General features: G+C 40.7%; 1 protein-coding gene across 1 annotated transcript; it reads right to left on the bottom strand.

Moving 5' to 3' along the window:
* Positions 1–660: 660 nt before the first annotated feature.
* Positions 661–19,300, bottom strand: emilin3b (elastin microfibril interfacer 3b). The gene is made up of 6 exons (XM_085444297.1): positions 18,636–19,300; positions 7,815–7,937; positions 4,537–4,817; positions 3,999–4,345; positions 3,508–3,858; positions 661–2,838 (listed from the first exon to the last, which is right to left on the bottom strand). Exons 1-6 carry the CDS (start codon positions 18,818–18,820, stop codon positions 1,693–1,695), a joined length of 2,433 nt encoding a protein of 810 aa, XP_085300423.1. The 5' UTR covers positions 18,821–19,300; the 3' UTR covers positions 661–1,692.
* Between the last annotated feature and the right edge of the window lie 1,089 nt (positions 19,301–20,389).

Here is a 20,389-nt window from a genome sequence, read left to right as displayed (position 1 = left end):
TGATTTGTTTTGCAGCTTTAGCACATCGTTCTCAAACTATTTCAGTCACGTCCGTATCAAATGAGCTCAGACTTTCATGCATCGGCTTGGTTAAGTCAGCGGGGTTGAACAGCTTACTCTGCTTAGTCAAGCATCAGATTCTTCAATCCTATATGCTTCACTGCAAATAATGATATATTTCTGGTCCCCATTACATGCTGGCAGCTACTTAATCACGGAGGGATGTTACTGTCTTTAACTATGTGCTGACTCTGTAAAACCTGCAGTGCAGCGAGCATATTGACTTAGTTGTAATTCAAATTATTTTTGCTGTTTTAATTATGTGGTAACATTTTAAAAAAACAAACAAACAAACTCTTAGAAGGAGGAAGTTTACTGATCTGTGAAGTGGACAGTTTAATGCAGTTTCAGCTTTTGTTTGCTGGTTACACACCCTTTTAATGAAGGACACAAACAGACTGTAGAAGAGTACAATGTTTTTCAGATCTTTTTAAAGAATATTGGGGTGAAACGGACAAAATCTTGTCAGGTACATTTTTATTGCCCTCTTCAGAGTAATGGGCTAGAACTGGCTGTGAAAAAAAAATCATTATTCCAGTGTTACATCAGATTTTTATGAAGGTGTAGATTAAAAAAATTCATTAGGAATGCTTTCTACTGTGAAAGTTGTCATAACATACTTTATTTTTACAGGAATGGCTACACGTTAAGAAACAACAAAAACAAGAAGGCCAAAAGGTTTCCAAGGTATTGATGGGAGAGACCTAGATGATGTTGTTTCTGCTAAACCACAGCACAGTGTGACTCAGTGGGGTCAAGGTAGCTCACTGAAGCTGAATTAAAGTGGAGAATTTGACGGCTTAGAGAATTTGGTTTAACGAGAAGTACTTACCACCCAACTTCTAATTATAATAATTAAACAGAAAAATTAACTTGATAAACTAGATGATGTACACAGTTCCTTACGCTATAACAGATAAAGTTGTACTTGTTGTTTTAGACTTTCTCTACTGTCGACCACGCCGTGTTGTGTGTTCTCACTGCCCCCTAATGGTGAATTATGGAACTTCTCTGCAACTTTGAGCCAAGTGGCAGCAAATGAACACAACAGACAAAGCAGAGATATATTTGTATAAGGCATTTTTAAACGTGTAAAACAAACAAAGGTTTACAAAAATGCAAATAGCACCAAGTTGACATACAGTATTTTTTTAAACAACAACAGAAAAAACAAGGCAAGTGTCCACACAGAGGTTGTTGAGTGTGCTTCTCAGCAAAAACCCATAGCAGCACTGTGTTTTGCTGTATTTTTTTTTAATGCAAACAGTTTAATATCACAACAATCCAGTCACTTCATATAAGTTAAACAGGTAAAATGTCTAAACAAAACAATCATGATCAGAGAAATGCCCTCTAGAATAAAACCTTGAGAGAAAATATCGCCCAGCTAGACAACCGTAGGCGTGTCTTTGTATTCTGCGTTGTCCTCTTCTCTTTCCAGATGACTCAACTAAACGCCCAGGACATCTGGAGGAACTGGGATGAGAAGCTCACAGGGAAATGACTTTCACTAGTTTGGTTAATTTGCATCTGTGCAGAGTGGGTTTAAAAGACAGGAGACAGAAGCAAATGAAGGCTAATAAAAACCACACTTAAGTCTTAATTTTTTTTATAGATTCTGTAGCTGAAATGCTACTGGTCTCCTTTGTGGTTGGCAGCATCCTTGGCCTTGCAGTCTTTGATGTCATCTTTCAGCTCAGCTAGCTGTTCTGCATGGATTGCCAAGGTACCGTTTACTTGGGACAGGTAGGAGTCAGAGTGTCTCTCAAGCTCCGCCCGGATCCGTTCCAGGTGATCCGCCAGCTCGCTCAGGTTGCTGCACTGGCCCTCTACCTGGGTCACCCTGCTATCGACATCCTTTACCTCTTTCTGCACTTCTATTGCTGTGCTGTGGCAGCCCCGTAGTTCCCCGGCCAGCTGTCTCTTCAATGCCATTAGCTCCCCTTTCAGCTGGACCAGTCGCCTCTCCCCAGCTCCAAGGAGGGAGGCTTGGTGGCCCATGAGTTTGGTGATTCCTTGCACTTGGTTGACGAGTTGGTGCTCTCTTTGTTCCCATGTGGAATTAGCATGTCCCACTTCACTTGCAATAAAGCTAAGAGAGTCCTTTAGGCCCTTCAGAGTGCGGTTCACAGAGTTGATGTTGACCTTTAGCAGTGTGATCTCTCCTTGGATAGACCCTTCTGTTTCCTCCTGGGCAATCCGGAAGAGCATGTTCTGAAGGGTGTTGTTTAAGCGATCCAGCTGGTTAGAGTGAGAGTCCAGACGGTTTGTCATCTTCTTTTCCATCTCTTTGCACTCGTCCTCTACTTGAGTGCCGCTGACACCTCCCGCTGGTGGCGTCGAGGGTGGGCAAGAGGTGGTACAGAGGAGCTCCAGGTGTTTTAACTGTTTTTGAATTCCATCCAGATCTCCTTCAACTCTCCTCCTCACCGACTCAATCTCGGTCTCCAGTGCAGGGACCACCTGCCCTTCCAGAAGAGCCGGGGCTGTGGCGTTACTCAGCTCCTCCACGGCCACAGACACTTTCTCCTCCAGGGTCTTCAGCTTGTCCTCAAACAGAGTCTTGAAACCATCCAGACCACCAGGAAACCCTTCAACCCCGTCAAAACTACCACTTGTGGCATTTATTCGGCCCTCTATGTCCACCAGTCGAGTCTCAATCAGGGTGTCTATGTGGATGGTTTGGTCATTAAATGCGGTCTGGAGCTGCCTTTGTGACTCCGTAAAACCTTTAACCGACTCCTCCAGCAGCAACACACGATGAGACAGACTGCTCACCTGCAACAATCAATAACTCATTAGTTGTTGTGTAAACCATGTCATGGCCTAACAAACTGCACTCATAAATTATTACAATTTAGTGATGTGACCCTTTCTGGATTTCAGAGCTGGATTTGGAGCAGCCAAGATATTTTTAGTACCTTTCAACAAATCTCCATAATAACATTTCAGTATAGTGTGTTTCAAAGGTCTGAGAGGGAAACACTGGCTTTTTAGCACATATGGAGCCATCTCTAAGGTGGGGCTTCGAACATAGAGTGGAGAAGCACTCTTTTCACCACTCTGCATTTAATAATTAGTTATTATTTTTCTCCTTTTTTTAATCTTTTCTCAGGAATCTGAGATTAAAGTCAGAATTCTGACTTTAATTTCAGAATTCTGGAAAAGAAGAAAAAAAGATGCCCCCAACTTTTGTTCGGTGGCCCTAATCCTCAGACTGGTGTTTTGGGAAATTTTTCTTTGAGCGTCAAAATTTGCAATAATGCAATAAGGTTTCAGCAACTGTCAGGAGATAAAGCTTAGCCTAAACATTTGGAAAACAAAAACTTTTCAATTTCATATGTATGGATAAAGCACCAGAATTATTCGGGATTTCAATTAATAAGCAGATTACTGATTAGTTTATTGCTGTTATATTGTTATATTACAACCCCACTTATGTCATACCTGTCCGCAGCAGCTCTCAGTGAGTGTTAGACCCTGAATCTGAGCTTGCAAAGAACCCAACTCCTCCCTGAGTCCAGTTTCTCTGCCATCCAGAGATTGCTGCATCTGTTGTTGGCCATCCATGTGCTCCCTGTGGCACTCCCTCTGCACCTCCCCGATCTTCTGATCACAGTGCTTCTCGAGGCTCGTCAGACGGCGCTCAAAGCCATCCAGGATATCACCCCTTATATCTGCCAGCTTGATATCTAAGAGTTCGTCCAGAAGAGATCTGGTGTCAGGGCCAGGGATGGGCCTGCCTATAGCTCCTTCCAACAGTTTCTTCAGCTGGCCATCATGACCCAAGACCATCCCCTAAAGATGAACAGAAGTCAGATCAGAGACAAAATTGAATATTTATTGAAGGAATAAAAAAAAGAAATGAGGCATTATTTGTTTCAACTATGAAAAACAATGTATCAAATGATCAATCAGCAGGCATTATGGCACAGTACCTGAATCTCCTCTAGAATATGAGTCTTGGCCCGCAGCTCATCCCTAACTTCTGTCACTCTCCCTGCTAAATCCCCAAATCCAGTAAAGCCTCCTGCTCCATCCAACCCATCATGAGTCCCATCTGGGATCAGCCCAAATCCCACAGCAGAGTCGGGCGCACGAGGTGTGTTCGGTAGCAAGGACACCAGAATTTTATTGGTGTCTTCGCGGAGTGATGTGCGTAGTCGGTCCTCAAGGCCAGTCACCACCCCATTAAGAGTGTCTAGACCCTGGGTAAGGCGACGCAGGTCCTCTTCGATGCGGTCCAAGCGCTCACCAGTTACACCTGAAATGCCATATTTGTTGCCTGTATTTTGAAGGCAAATCACAGAAAAGGGAACGTTTTAGAGATATTCATAAATATGTCAAATATGAGGGAAATAAGTGGTTTCAATTACAGAATAATGCGCAAACATTCAAAAACATTGCAGAGTTAATGACAGTCGTTAATTTAATACTCCAAGACTTTACAATAAACAAATTGGAACCTCTTCTCACCATTTGTCTTTCCTGTGGGTATACCAGGGAAGGGTTTTCCTGGCTCCAGCTGGCCTCCTCCAGGCTTATGCTCAATAGGAGGTCTAGGGCCATGGGGGAAGCCCTTCACACTTGGGCGATGGGGAAGAGCTGCACCCTTGAAAGGTGGCATTGCAATATCTGGATGCGACGTGGGTCCATCGTAACAGTTTTCTCCAGAATAGCCGGGACAACATTTCCACTCGAGCTCGGTCACTGTTTTAAAACCAACCTTGTATTTTGGCTTGTAGAATGTCCTATACCTAAAGGAAATGTGATATAAATGTGCTTACAATAAGTGATTAAGCAAATGTTATGAGTGAAATATATCAGGTTTTACTGTTAGAAGTACTTTTGTTTTCATCAATCATGAGCACAAATACAGGATGGAAAGATGGCGCTGAGCAGAAATAACAGGATTTAGTTGTTCACTATGAGATTAGACAGGGATTAGAGGAAGATTAAGAGATTAAGATAATCGTGGTGTAAATGATGGCATCAGGGGATTGGACCTGGGTTAGCACCCAACTTCATTGTTATTTAGTTTAAGCTGAATTTTCTATCCATTGTGAATCAAAGTCTCTCTTTACACACACACACACACACACACACACACACACACACACACACACACACACACACACACACACACACACACACACACACACACACACAGAGAAAATCCACTCTTGTTCCCATTGTGTCTTTCGAATGGTATACAGGGAGTGCAGAATTATTAGGCAAATGAGTATTTTGTCCACATCATCCTCTTCATGCATGTTGTCTTACTCCAAGCTGTATAGGCTTGAAAGCCTACTACCAATTAAGCATATTAGGTGATGTGCATCTCTGTAATGAGAAGGGGTGTGGTCTAATGACATCAACACCCTATATCAGGTGTGCATAATTATTAGGCAACTTCCTTTCCTTTGGCAAAATGGGTCAAAAGAAGGACTTGACAGGCTCAGAAAAGTCAAAAATAGTGAGATATCTTGCAGAGGGATGCAGCAGTCTCAAAATTGCAAAGCTTCTGAAGTGTGATCATCGAACAATCAAGCGTTTCATTTAAAATAGTCAACAGGGTCGCAAGAAGCGTGTGGAAAAACCAAGGCGCAAAATAACTGCCCATGAACTGAGAAAAGTCAAGCGTGCAGCTGCCAAGATGCAACTTGCCACCAGTTTGGCCATATTTCAGAGCTGCAACATCACTGGAGTGCCCAAAAGCACAAGGTGTGCAATACTCAGAGACATGGCCAAGGTAAGAAAGGCTGAAAGACGACCACCACTGAACAAGACACACAAGCTGAAACGTCAAGACTGGTTTTTCTAAGGTTTTATGGACTGATGAAATGAGAGTGAGTCTTGATGGGCCAGATGGATGGGCCTGTGGCTGGATTGGTAAAGGGCAGAGAGCTCCAGTCCAACTCAGACGCCAGCAAGGTGGAGGTGGAGTACTGGTTTGGGCTGGTATCATCAAAGATGAGCTTGTGGGGCCTTTTCGGGTTGAGGATGGAGTCAAGCTCAACTCCCAGTCCTACTGCCAGTTTCTGGAAGACACCTTCTTCAAGCAGTGGTACAGGAAGAAGTCTGCATCCTTCAAGAAAAACATGATCTTCATGCAGGACAATGCTCCATCACACGCGTCCAAGTACTCCACAGCGTGGCTGGCAAGAAAGGGTATAAAAGAAGAAAAACTAATGACATGGCCACCTTGTTCACCTGATCTGAACCCCATTGAGAACCTGTGGTCCATCATCAAATGTGAGATTTACAAGGAGGGAAAACAGTACACCTCTCTGAACAGTGTCTGGGAGGCTGTGGTTGCTGCTGCACGCAATGTTGATGGTGAACAGATCAAAACACTGACAGAATCCATGGATGGCAGGCTTTTAAAGTTCTGATGCTGGTCTATAAAGCTCTGAATGGTTTAGGACCATAATACATCAGTGACCTCCTGACCCAGTATGAACCTTCCAGATCCCTCAGGTCATCTGGATCCGGTCTTTTATCAGTTCCCAGAGTCAGAACCAGACACGGAGAAGCTGCATTCAGCTTTTATGCTCCTTATATCTGGAACAAACTCCCAGAAAGCCTCAGATCAGCTGAAACACTCAGTTTATTTAAATCCAGGTTGAAGACTCACCTGTTCTCAGCTGCATTTGAATAAAGCACCAATTCCACACTTTTAAGCTTAAATTTCAAAACTAACATTTTAACTACTGATTTTATCTGTTTTGATTTTATCTGTTTTGATTTTATATACTGTTTTGTTTGTTTGTTTGTTTGTTAATTAGTTTGTTTGTTTGTTTGCTTGTTTTAATCAATTTTAAATCATGCTTTTTATTTGTTTTTGTTTCTAATGTCTCTGTAAAGCACTTTGAATCACCTCGTTGTTGAATTGTGCTATACAAATAAACTTGCCTTGCCTTGCCTTGCTTTTGAGTGTCCTTGGAAAGAAAGGTGGCTATATTGGTCGCTGATTTGTTTTTGTTTTGTTTTTGAATGTCAGAAATGTATATTTGTGAATGTGGAGATGTTATATTGGTGTCACTGGTAAAAATAAATAATTGAAATGGGTATATATTTGTTTTTTGTTAAGTAATAGTCACCTGCACACACAGATATCCCCCTAAAATAGCTAAAAATAAAAATAAACTAAAAACTAATTCCAAAAATATGCAGTTTTGATATTAATGAGTTTTTTGGGTTCATTGAAAACATGGTTGTTGTTCAATAATAAAATTATTCCTCAAAAATACAACTTGCCTAATAATTCTGCACTCCCTGTATGAAGAGAAACTTACTAGACAACACTTTGAGAGCAGATAGCAGAAAGGTACATCTGCCTAAGAACAAGTTAAAGCCAAGTTAAAATGTTTTTTTCTTATGCCTTACTTTCTCATGTTTTCAACAAATAATAAGAACGCAGAACAACAGCTTTCCAGAATTCTTAATAAATAAAAAACAGATCTTAATCATTTCCATGCACAGAGACAGAATTGGTAACACAGACGTCCCTGCATTTTATTTTATTTAGCAAAATAAATAAAAAGTTATCAGCAGTATCGCAGATGTGCATTAATAAGGGTAATATATAACACTAGAGGGCAGTATTGATGTAGAGTATGTTCTACATTGTGCTGCAGTTTGCCAAATATAAAGAAAGAACGACATATTTAAACATCATTACCAAACTCCTAAGGCGCAGACTGAACTGTAAAACATCTGCAGCATTGTATTACTTCGTTTGATTGACTCACATCACAACAGGACATTTCTGACCCCAGATACACTTGGTGGTATACTCAGCCTTCACGTAGGTTGCCACTCCATCCTGCATGATGCATGTGATGTTTCTCTGAACCACATGGGCGCAGTGGTTTCTGTGGGGAGAGCAGAGGGATGTTACAATGCTAGCACCAATAAGATGCCAACAGCCCCTGTTTTGCTCTGTGTCCATCACACTGACGTGTGTTAAAGTAAAACCTATTTAGATTTCGTAGAACAGCAACCACTGCAGAGACAAGTACTATAACTAACTGTGAATTTACAAATGTGGTTCAGCAGCAGCACTGTTAATTCAACAGGGCAGTATACAGTAGACTTAAACGGCTAAAACTATAGCCACTTTAAGATACAAAACATGCCAGAAAAAGTAAAGCTGTAACTGCAAACTCTCAGTGTATTGAGGTCAAGAGGAATCTGTTTTATTGTGTATAATTAAAACTGTTGGAGTGTAACAGGCAAAATTTAACAGAAAGCTATTTCTTCCATCAAAAGTGTTGAAAGTGATGAAGATGCATCATAAAACCTTCTGTAAGATACTATTGACTCAGTGTTTTAATCTTTGCTTTGTTGTGTTTAATCTTTTACAGCTCATTCTTCTTTTGGATTATGAATAAGCCCGTGTTGTTGTGTTTTTCTCTTTTTATTGGCACTTTAATAAAAAAAAACAAGAAAAGTTTGCTTTTGATCTAGCTGATAGATATTAACAAAAGATCAAAGAGAGCTTTTCATTGAGGAGCTACAGCTGCAGATGGACTGAGTAGGGATTCCTTTGCTCTTTTTCAATTTTTTTTATTTTTAATTTTGACATTTTAAATGGATTTTTTAGTTACTTGTATTCCCAGTTACTTTCAGGTATAGCTGCATGCAGTATACTACAAATACCCAGGCAGTGAGTTGTGTTTCAGTTGTGTGTGGAATCATAGATTGTGTATAAATGTATATATGAGGTAGCCACTTCGGCAACACCCCTTGGTTAGTGAAGTCCCGCTGCAAAGGCTTAAAGTGAGCTTTGTTGTTGTTGCCAAGTTGTTTTATTGGAACAGGATGATAAGGGTGAAGAGCAGCTCTGACTGAAAAGCTGAGGGATGCTGCACACTCATCAGTCAGTGAAGTGCAATTGCTAAATGAACTTCAGTTTACAAAAACGGCATCTTTTATATTCATTAAGACGAAAATAGCAAGTGAGGCCTTAAAGTCATCCAGAAAATATTTACTGATGTGGATAAGGAAGTTGAAGAGTCACTTTCCAATGGACTTCCACACAAGTGGAAGTCTTATTGAAACTACAGGAATTTCCCACTGGTGGAAGCAAGTGCTCAAACATTTCAACACAAGCTCCTTTATTCAAAAACTATTTTAAATACATGTGGTGTATGTAATTTGGGAATGTAGTGGACGAGGAGAGACCACCCATGAATTTTTACCCAGCAGGAGGAAGATATTCAGTCAGCATCAAAGACTGTACCAGAGTGTGTTGTGGTGTTGTTTGATGTTTGTGTGCAATGACTTCCAAACTTCATTGTTAAAATTAGATTTACGTGTTTTTCACATGCTTTACAAGTTGCAAATATATGCAAATGCACTGTGTCATGTTCAATTTCATACAATACTAGTCCAGTCCTGCACGAAAACCATGCAAATAAATATACTGTACAGCCTACATAGTGTACTTTATGTAAGTATACTAAGAAAACTGAAAGTCCTTTTAGCTTGTTTTGCTTCTTTTAGTTACGTAGGGTAGTTGAGCACCAAAAACATTCACGGAGACTGTTTTCAATCCTGGAAGTGCTCAGATGTGCACTAACTTCACTGTAACAACTTTGAGCAGTTGTTGCATCACACTGAACTTTCCCTGTCTCACTCGCTCTCACTCTTCTTAGCCAGTGCAGCTATAGCAACTGCTAAATGTTCCCCTTGCCTCTGTGCAACACAGGAAATGATGATCTGCTCTCTTTAGGCTCACATGTGAAGCATTTCTTACATTCAGAGGGGAGCATTTAGCAACACATGCGGCACTTAGCATTGCTCCACAGCTGTTTCAGGACTAATAGAAGTGTTCGGAGCAGCAGGGAGGGACACGGGGGCCGAGGCGGGTCTACATGCCAAGTTAACAGGTTCAGAGGGCTAACAGAGAGGGGAGGCTGTTAGAATGTGTGAGAAACCACTGCGCCGCTGTGTCCTTCTGCAAATGTGTTGACAGTGTTTTCTGCGTGTGTGTGTGTGTGTGTGTGTGTCACCACTCTCCCTGTGTTGACATATGTTAATAGCAGTAGAAGGTAGAGGGCAAAAGTTAGAATGACAGAGCTCCTTTCATACCAGCCTGACAACCTGCTGCCAGGTCATGGGTTGTTAAGGAAGTGGCAGTTACGACCTTAACTGATGTGGTATGATGGGAGTTCTTTAAGTACTTTTAACTCCCGCATGCAGTTTACTACTTGGTGCAAATGATTTTCTTAGCATAACAAAAAGGGGAACTGGCTGGAATAATGTATTAGGTCATTGAAATAAGAAATGCAAGCTTAATTTGACAACACAAATGATGCTGCATCATCTTTTCTGGCTAGTTTTTTTTTTTTTTTTTTTTCAAAAGCTGGACTCCTGTAACATTTCTGTTGTTCTTAATAATTTGCTTTCATGCTGTTTTTCTTCTCCCTCTCCACCTGCAGGCTCTTTTCTTTACCAGGCCAGAGGGACTTTAAAACTGATCACTCCCTGTGCTGTCATCTGCTGTTCGCAGTGAGATCTATTGCAGACAATACACAGTTTTTGGCACCAAAGTAAATGACTTTTTAAAAAAAAAGAGAGAGAGAGAGAGAGAGAGAGAGACGTAAGCAGTTAGATCTTGTACAAATGTGTTTGTCAAAGTCACATGAAGATTTTGATAGCGATTTCTGCAGTATAGAAAAGCTATAGATACTGTCAACCTGAATATTTCAGCACTATAGTGAATGGCTTCAGTATTATTATGTGATATAAATCAAATTTAATGCCTTTAGTTTTCTCATCTTACATCTTCAAGGAGCTTAAAGACTTGTCTCTGTGTAGCTCTTAAAAGCTGATAGCTGATAGTTGCTGATAGATAGATGTCAAACTCATTTTACATTGTGGGCCACATACAGCATATTTTGATCTTCAGTCATCCCGACCAGTGAAACTACATGATAAATATGTAAAATTGCAGAAAAGGTTATTTTACTATCCTGTAATTATAATATATTTTTGTTAATTTACTGTGGACTCACTAATAGTGGGGACAAAGGAACTTTCCTGTCATTAAAATTGTTTATCTGTTAGTTATTTTGGAGTAGAATGAATGGCAATGGGGTTGGTTGGAAAAACTGTAAAACCTGTGAAAATACAGTTAAAAGTTTGAAATCTATGCATTCTTTCACATTATCTCAAGCTGTCCAGTGGGCTGAATTTCACTCTTCGCTGGGCCTGGTTTGGTCCCCAGGCCTTCTGTTTAAAACCCCTGATATAGAGAATAGTAAGTGTGTGACCGTTTTCACAGCTGTGAGATGTAACCCACAGACTTCACACCATGGCGAAAAGTGCAGCAATCCAGATGTACATGAGGGGGGGGAAATGGTTCCCTGTCCACAGTTTTCTGTTTCTGCTTCACATTTTTTTGTCATTTTTCTGTCAGTGTCATTTGGGTCTATGAGTGATATTTAATCCTCACTGTCTTCCATACAAGGGGGGTTTCTGGCTTTGTGAAACTCAGAGTTGAGTGCTGATATAAATCCCGTCCCTTTGCGCTGCGCTGTCGGTCAGGTCAGCAGCAGGTCGCCTTTGCTGTGTGAAAACCTGTTTTTACAAGACGAATGTTAAGTTTCAGCTTGAAAGCCTGAAAGCAATAATACAGTCAGCTGTTGAGAAAATGACACATACTCACGTGTGCAGATTTTATAGACACATAATCAAGCAATAAAGACCTTGGGTTTATATCTCACATCCACAGAGACCACTCAACTCTGCAAAAAGAAGACTACACAAACTTTATTCCAAAAATATGAACCCTCGATGTGGAAGTGGTCGTATATGAGCAGGAGCGCTGCCTTTAGCATTTCTTATTATTATAGCCACTTCCAGCAGCTGCAGAGTAGGTGAGAACTTTGTTTGGGCTGCTTTTGTGTGTGGGAGGATGCCCAGCTGTGAGAAGGCTGTTAATCTGGACACTTTGGGGAAAAAGAATGTCCAAGTCCTGATGTGTATGATATGAGATCAGAGAGCTATAGACAGAACAGTGAAAAGGTGAGAGAGGAGTGATAGCCTATTCTGAGCTTTTTCCATGCCTCATCTGTCAGCCAGTGTGGTACAAGGTCACTACTGTTAAAAAGTATAAATACTTTCTGGCGTGTTTGTTTTAGAGCTTGTGGGGGACAGATGAGAAGGGTTGGCTGCCCATAAAGTACCACACAGTACAAGTCACCTAGGTCAAGTCGCGTTTATTTAAAGCTTATAGTTAAAAGCAAATAGCACTTCCAAACATGCAACACACCTGATCATAATATAGAGTAGAGGTGAAGCTGCAGTTAGACACCACGGTGGCTCCAACACTGTAAAGCCCGAAACATTAAATAATTGCCAGAAAGTTAATATATATTTTTTAAACTGGTGAGTTTATTGAAAGTTATGACAAATTGAAAAAAGTCATTAATAATTAATTTGTTTTTAATTTGTATAATTTTGCTACATCCAGTATTTTTGTGCAATTTATTGCTCAAACACTTGTTGTGAAAAAAATCACACAGATGAAGCAGAGGTCTCAAAAACTCAGGTTACAGGGTTAATAAATGTATTCTAGTAAATAACCTGTTGACCAGTACTATTTATTGCAGTGATGAGTTGGTGAGGTTGACGCATTGGCACAGGGAAGTCATGCCTCTAAATGCACAATCTCTGAAAAGACAAGATGTATGTAAGAAACGACTGACTACACACTAGTGCATTTTCCTATTTTATTTTGTAAATGTGATAATTCTGCACCTTCTCCCATCAATTTAGACTGAATTACTCATAAAGACTCTGGAAAAAGGAAGATTCCCAGACATGAGATGACAAAAACTGAAATATTTAGCCAGAACTTAGAGCCCGGTGAGCTCCAGACCCTGCCCATTATCAAGCATGCCACAGTGAAGCATGGTAGTGGTATCATCATACTCTGGGGGTGTTTCGCAGCAGCAGTGACAGGGTGACCGGTTCAAGTTGAGGCAATGTCTTTGAAGATAGTGCACACAACATGAGACTGAGACATGCGTTCAACATGGCAATGAAAGGGTGGTTTCTGGATGTCTATGATTGTCCTTAAATTCCTCAGAACAAAAAAAAAAAAAATCAAACCCTCAACAACGTTCCTGGAGAAACATGTAGCTAGCTTGTTTACATGTGTTTGAAACAATTTCATAGGAAAAGGGGAAGAACCTGCCCAATTCCAGATGTGCAAAGCCTGTCGAGACTTATGCAAGAAGACCTGAGCTCAGAGCTCCCAAAGGAAATATACTAAGTTTCACTTTCAGTTTTTGAAAATTCTCAGGGTATGTTTTTACTTTGTTGGTAAGGTGCAATAAATGGATATCAATGACGCAGTAATCACTTTTTGGATGAATGAAAATGTTAATCTTCCAAATAATCTCTTTATTTTGGTAATAGTCATTTAACTTCACTTACTTAACGCTAAATATTTTTTTTGTGTGTGTTATATGAAACTAACAATTGATGTTTTTCAAAAGAAAGCAAAAAGAAGGCAGGGAAACACCCAAAACTGAAAGTCTCCAGTTGATCCACACATTCACTGAACCACCCAATCCCCACTGAATACACAAACTGAATTTGTGTAAACTATGTCATGTGTCTCCAGACCTAATCTGACCTTGCACTCTTCCTTTTCAATCAGTATGAAAAGTCTTCATCTCCATTCACCACGACAGGAAAACTGCACTTTCCTTTGTCTCTCTGGTCTCTCTCCCTCCTCCTTACTCTGAGTATTGTCTGTTTTTGTGTCACTGGAGTATGGCATTTGTGACTGCTGGTCTGGTCCCACTGTAAATGTTTGAAGTATAGCGTTTCAGCTTAAAAATCCTTTCATAGCCTCCCAAGAGAAAAGCAGAATTCCCATCTCAAATTCACATGTGGAATGTGTTTGGAAAGTATTGTTGTGGCTACACCTCCACAGTTTGATGGGCCTGAACAAATCACCTCTCATTCACCCTTTCCTATAAATTTTCCTATAACTACAGGTTATGTTTAATTAGTCATATCAGTGTTTCTCTTGCTGTGTTGTACGTTTCCCCTCTCTCTCATTCTATATATCACAAAGCTCCTCCGCCTTGCCTCATCATGTCAGGCTCTTTACTTTTCCCTATACTGCCTCAGTTGTTTTGACATGTGGCACTAAAGGGCTTACCTCACTCATTACAAACCACACTCTCACCTGTAGGAACTCCTGACTGCTTGACCCGAGTCCATTGCTTTTGGGTCCGACAGATTTATGAAGAGTGGAATGGATAAAGAAAAAAATATGATCTTTAATAGGACCATTGGTCTAACTCCAAGGCCCATCTCCTTTGATATATGCTTTTAATGAAGCCTATTTCCAGCCAACTGGCAGGTCTTGAAATTCCCATGGTCCAGGGATTATTAAAACTGTGCTTATGCCTAATGATTAGAGGTAAAGGCATGCTACTCCCAGCTTTAAGACCAAAGAGATCACTTTGTCATTTGGAGACAGGGTCATCTCCAAGCCAGCTCTAGTCATCATAGCTTAAACTCAAGTGACTACACATGCTTACATTTTGGAAATTAAGCTGTTAAAAGCAACAACATAAGCTTGTGTACATGTAGATGTACTGAAAAAATAACTTTACTTATCCTCAGGCATTTTCCAAAGTACATAATCTACTTTGAATAAGCTCTCTGTGCTTCTGAAAAGAACGGTTTCAAACAGAATTATTAGATTTACAAAGAAAAGGGGTTATTGTGTATGCAATAAGAGTGAAACAGTGTAACTGTGATACTTTATTTAGCTCTACACATAGGCCTGATACACTGAAGAGACCAGAATATCACTCATATGTAACCTGCAACACAAATCTCTTCACAGGCAAATAAAAATAGAACTATTCTCTTTTTATTCAGAGGCTTTTATGAGAAGATCTTTTGATCTGTGTATTAGCCAAGTATGAAGGTAAGAGTCACAGGCTATCAGCCAGACTTAGCATAAAGACTGAAAACAAGAGACACGGCAAGTATAACTCTATCCATTTATTGATTCCCCTTCTGCCCTTTTTTTCCTGCAAATTTCTGTAAATTATAAAATGCAAAAAAAAAAAAAAACCCAGACTGCATTCTTACCAAAATGCTAATCTTTTTATAAACCAGGACGTTTTTATGCCTAAATCTGCTGACTAAAAACAAAAGTGAACAATAACTTTACTTTTTGTTGTAAATGTCTTTTAGTCTTAAAAAGTTAAAGCACACCTGTACATGCCAGCTGTGGCTCATTGGAAGACTTTTGCATAAAAATAACAAAGCACTGAAATGTAGATGCTTTACTTTAATGATGTAAGTTGTCAGTTACACTTTGCTTGGGATAATTATTTGGAAATTCGCACCAGAATCAACACCCTATCCAATTAACTACAAACTGAATCATAATCCAACCTCATTAAATACCTTCAATATTTTATAAAAAGCAACTAATCTTTTTCACTGTTCTTACATAAACCTGAGTACTTTGGCAGATGGATTTTAAAAGAAAAGTGTCAGGTAGCTTGGGAGTTTGCTGCATGGTCTTTTTGACCCTTAGCAGGAGACCGGCTCCATTCTTGCTCTCCACTGGACATTCAAGATAAACGTACAACAGCAACCTCTAACCTTTAACCTCTGCTAACCTACTGACCTTTCCCCCTTAATCTCTGTCCCATACATCAAAGAAAAAGCCCTCAGATATGTCTGTAATCTGATTGGTAAAGACATGTGGCATCTCCCAGGATGCTGTTTGATTTATCCAATACCCATTTCCCAGTGATGACTATGTATGACTCTTGGCACCTGTTCAGTGGTGATGTGTGAAAAATAGTCATTGTTTTGCTAATCCTAAAAGAACTTCCAAAATACTCAAAAAGCGATTTCTTTCACTCATTTTTTCCTCTTTCCCAGACCTTTTGTTAAAAACATAAATCACAAAATCTGACCTTCCTGAGCCACAGTTTAACCTTTGGAAGAAAATTAGCTTCTTTGCAATAGAGCTGTGACAGGTACAGTACTGTAACTGTCTAAGATGTCACAGTCACCCACTGGAGGGCCATATATTTTTCTTACAGAAGCAAGTGGTTGCACTGAATGAAGGAATGACTGTGAAATCAAATCACTCGCTTTGCTGCCAAAATACAGACAATAATTCAACATGAAGACAAAAAGTCTGGGGTGTTCCAACAGCTGAGAATTTTTTAAGTCTCGTACTAAAAATCCAGTGAGGTTTTGCCAATGTGTGAGTGTAGTCAAGTTAGAAAGAGGAGTTAGACTTTACGGGCGATCATGGCTCAAGAGTTGGGAGGTCGCCTTGTAATCGGAAGGTTGCCGGTTCGAGCCCCGGCTTGGACAGTCTCGGTCGTTGTGTCCTTGGGCAAGACAACTTCACCCGTTGCCTACTGGTGGCGCCAGTGTCCGGCAGCCTCGCCTCTGTCAGTGCGCCCCAGGGTGGCTGTGGCTACAATGTAGCTTGCCATCACCAGTGTGTGAATGGGTGGATGACTGGATATGTAAAGCGCTTTGGGGTCCTTAGGGACTAGTAAAGCGCTATATAAATACAGGCCATTTACCATTTACATGCTGTAAATGCGCTCCGGTGAAGTCCTTTAGTTACACTTAAATAGGCATTCATAAACTCACTCACACACACACACACATCATAACGTGTTATTTTAAAGTGTCTATTTCCATTGACCAGTCAGGCTGACAACAACTGAGCTCATATGTCTGTAGTGGTGGTCTGACAGCAACACGTCCCCAGAGGCTACTGTGTCTAAGATGTGCCTGCAGCTCCTATATAAAACTATAGTTGGACTCTCAGAAACAAATGGAGCAATACTACCAGTTATCAGCGACAAGCAGTTCCTGACTGTATTTCATTATTGATCAATTTGTTTTGACTGGAAAGTCTATTACATCTGGCTAATCAACTAATCTTGTTGTGTAAGATGGAAATCTGGCACGACGGCCTGTATAAAAAGAAATAAACCTCTTTGGCAATGCTGTCAAAAAGTAAAGGAAGGTATACAGGTATATAGCTACCATGCTGTACATAAGAACACTTAAATCATTATAAAAACTGCATTGGCTTACTGTTTAGTGAGCCAATTCGAGTTTGGCAATTTAAGCTTCAGCTCCCTGTGACTCCAAAATGGTCATATTTATAGATTTGTGTTGCCAATTCTCTGAAATCGCATACTTATGTTCAGAATTTTAGGGCATATGAATGTTGGTGAATAAATACCTCCGGAAACACAAGATGAATGTCCATTAGAAACAATTTATACAGATAAAGTCCAGTTCTTACCATATAAAATTGTACAAAATATATGGGGGGCAAGAGTCTGATTGTATAAATGTATTTCTGCAAGAGTTGTGTTAAGTAAGAAGTTATTTTAGTTAGTCAATTAGGTCAGTTTTTTTTTTTTAAAAAGTGGCAATCTAATAATAGCTGGGGAAAATCCAATATTCAGATTAACCGAATAGTGAGCAAAATGTAAGGGGATGAAAGTAATATATTCAGTTTTAGAGTTAAGTGAGAAAGTTAAAGGTGTAGACTCAATATAGACACTGCATTCAGGTTGAGGGATGCTGAACAGTATGTTGGGTGGAGGTGAGCATACATGGCAGACTAAGTGGGGCTGGGCAATCAGCAGTCTTCTGTGGCAGTTTGAGTGAAGCAGCAGGTAGCTGGGGAGCTGTCCAAAAGCATAAATGCTCTTGTGGGAAGCCAAGCAAAAGAGAAGGGGGGGAGGAAGAGGGAGGAAAAACCAAAAGAGCCCTGCGGGCCAAACATCAGGCATCAGGCAAAATATATCCACAAGTCTGTTTCATCTCAGAACTTCATTCAATAGCGTTCATAACTTACTGTTACTCTTCTGTGTGTGTGTATGTGTGTATCATCTTTACAATATGTATCTGTCATGCAGTAATTAAAAGCAGATGAACACCCCTCACCTTTGTGTTAAATCTGGAAAAGTTAAATAATTTTCTACTTAACTCAGGGTAAGTTCATTTGAAATCAGTGTCTGCGACTGGAAGCCAGTTGTGCCACTCCCTCCTGCCAGCTGTACCATAAATCTTGCCCCTAATTGAGCCCCCTTGCCCCCCCACCCCTTTACCACACACACATACAGTGACTGTGAGGAATCAATACCCTTGTCATCAACTCTGCACCCCCTCGCTGCACCATAATGACCGTCATGATGGCTTTGTTTTCACTGTTGCTTCGTTGTTGCACTATAGTGTTTATCCCCAGCCACAGATGGTTTTAGGTGTGAACCACAGAAAAGAGGCTGATTTTGAGTAAGACAGAAACAGAGCGTCAATTCAGGGATCTGTTACCAAGCTGATTCCATAACTAAAAACATATTTCTGCAACTCACTGGTGACATGGGTTTCTCGAGGGAAATACAGTATTAGGTGGGTCCTGCTTGAACTCCAGCTACTTGGAATGATTTTAGAATTCAATACCCTGCACCTTGGAAACACAAATAAAACATGCATCTGTTCCTGTTATGTGTCCAAGGTGGAGAACTTACTTGTGACGGGTCATGGGCTTGTTTGGTGAGTGGTGAGGGTTGAGTCCAGCCTTGTAGAGGTTGTATCTGTTTCCATAGAAAGGGTTGACATGGCCTCCATAGAAAGTCCCTTTACTGTGAACAACAGAGAGGAACACTCCCAGGAGAAAGACCTGTGCTATTAGCTGGCACAACTTGGTCCGCATTTTGTTTTTCTAAGTCTTTTCCAAGGCTAATCCAGAGTCTCAAAAATTCAACTGTCAAGAGGAGAGGGGTTCAGAAGTGGTAGTCTCTAGCTCCTCTGGGTGTTGTGTTGCTCCTTGGCACATGGAAAGTCTTGTTTTCTTCAGTGGGCCCTGGAGGAGGCGTGCAGTCCAAACAGCTCTAGCATCAGCAGCATCTTGTCCTGTACATCTTCAGGTTGCTCACTAACAAAATTCTGAGCACGCAAGACGGAGCAGGGGGAAAACTGATGATACTGAAGAGGGAGGGGGAAGGGAGAGGGGAAGGAAAACAACACAAAGGTGTGCTGGAGGAGGCGAAAGAAGAAAGATGAGCGCAAGAGAGAGCAAAGAAAAGAGGGAAGATAGTGTCAGTCTGTCTGTTGGAAAGTTTCAGCTCCATATACACAAATACTGTGTAGGAAACCTGCTGCCGAGGCTCGACCCTCTAAGTAATCTGCTCTCTGCACGAGTGAGGGTGTGTGTGCAAGCAGCAATGTGCTGCTCTTGCTGCCTCTGAAGGGGCAGGCAGACAGCCTGTATTTGCATATCCCACCCCAACTCCAGCCCGGTGGCTCGCACAAAGAGGGGGACTGACTGATATCAATTGATGTCCTGCTCTTCTTTCTCTCTCTATTGCAGCATCACAAAAATACAAAGTTGTACATGGAGATACTTCACTTCAAAGCAGACTCCAATAAGCAACAAAAAAAAGCCGCTGTCCTATTCTGTTTGAAATTTTTTCACCCACCCCCCATCAAGCATTTTTAGTTGTTGTGTATTCAGTCCCCTGATTTTATTTCTTTACCCAGTTCTTTTCTTTCTCCATCTGCTCTGGGAGCGGCTGTACATCAAAGCATAGCCCCAGTATGCAGTGCCATGTGCGTGGCTATGGCTGCAGCCAGCTAAGACGCTGTAGATCTGGACACAATGGACCTCCTCCTTGCTTCACTGCGGTCAGTCATTAAATATCCCAGCCACAGCTTCAGTTGAGAGTCACGTCCCAGCCCCCCACTTATGTCTTACTGCACATCCATGTGGTTCTTGAATTCATGCATAAATGCCTGCGTCTCTAAAGAGTATTTCCTGGGATTTAATCGAATCAGTTCAGTTTCTATGATAAGTGAGAGTGATTGTCCTCTATAATTTTTTCGTGAGTTGTAAAAATTTACATTACATAAACCTTTAGTAACAGGAGACTAACTTGTGCTAAACTTAATTCAATAAAAAATAAGCACTTTTGAGCTTTTTGATGGCAGCAGAATGTAGAAACAAAGCTCGAAAATTGGTACTAAAAAGAAAAAAACATTTTGCAACATTTTTACAACTATTTAGGTAAACTAAAAGCAGGTAAGCAACATGGCTCCCTATAGAATTGGCGGCTTACACATATTGACAGGCACCATCAATGCTGAAAGGTTCGGGACCAACACATGCTCCCATGCAGACATCTTTTTCATGGAATGCTTGAAAGAGGCACAAAACAATGCAAAATCACATACTGCATCTATTACTACAGCATGGCTTCCTAGAAGCAGAGTCCGGGCGTTGAAT

This window comes from Copadichromis virginalis, linkage group LG20 (genome assembly GCF_057382275.1).
Source record: "Copadichromis virginalis isolate Kocher_CV1m ecotype Utaka linkage group LG20, C_Virginalis_male_GT1.1, whole genome shotgun sequence".
Lineage (NCBI taxonomy): Eukaryota > Metazoa > Chordata > Actinopteri > Cichliformes > Cichlidae > Copadichromis > Copadichromis virginalis.
The sequence above is the reverse complement of the archived record's forward strand: the minus strand, read 5'-3'. Positions and strand labels throughout refer to the sequence as shown.

What these genes read in the sequence shown, in the direction of transcription:
- emilin3b (XM_085444297.1), bottom strand. Translation starts at nt 18,820, where the DNA reads ATGCGGACCAAGTTGTGCCAGCTAATAGCACAGGTCTTTCTCCTGGGA. An exon ending in AAGCCCATGACCCGTCACAA is followed by an intron (nt 7,938 to 18,635) that starts GTAAGTTCTCCA and finishes CTCTCCCCACAG; the next exon opens with AAACCACTGCGCCCATGTGG. An exon ending in CTGAGAGCTGCTGCGGACAG is followed by an intron (nt 2,839 to 3,507) that starts GTATGACATAAG and finishes TGATTGTTGCAG; the next exon opens with GTGAGCAGTCTGTCTCATCG.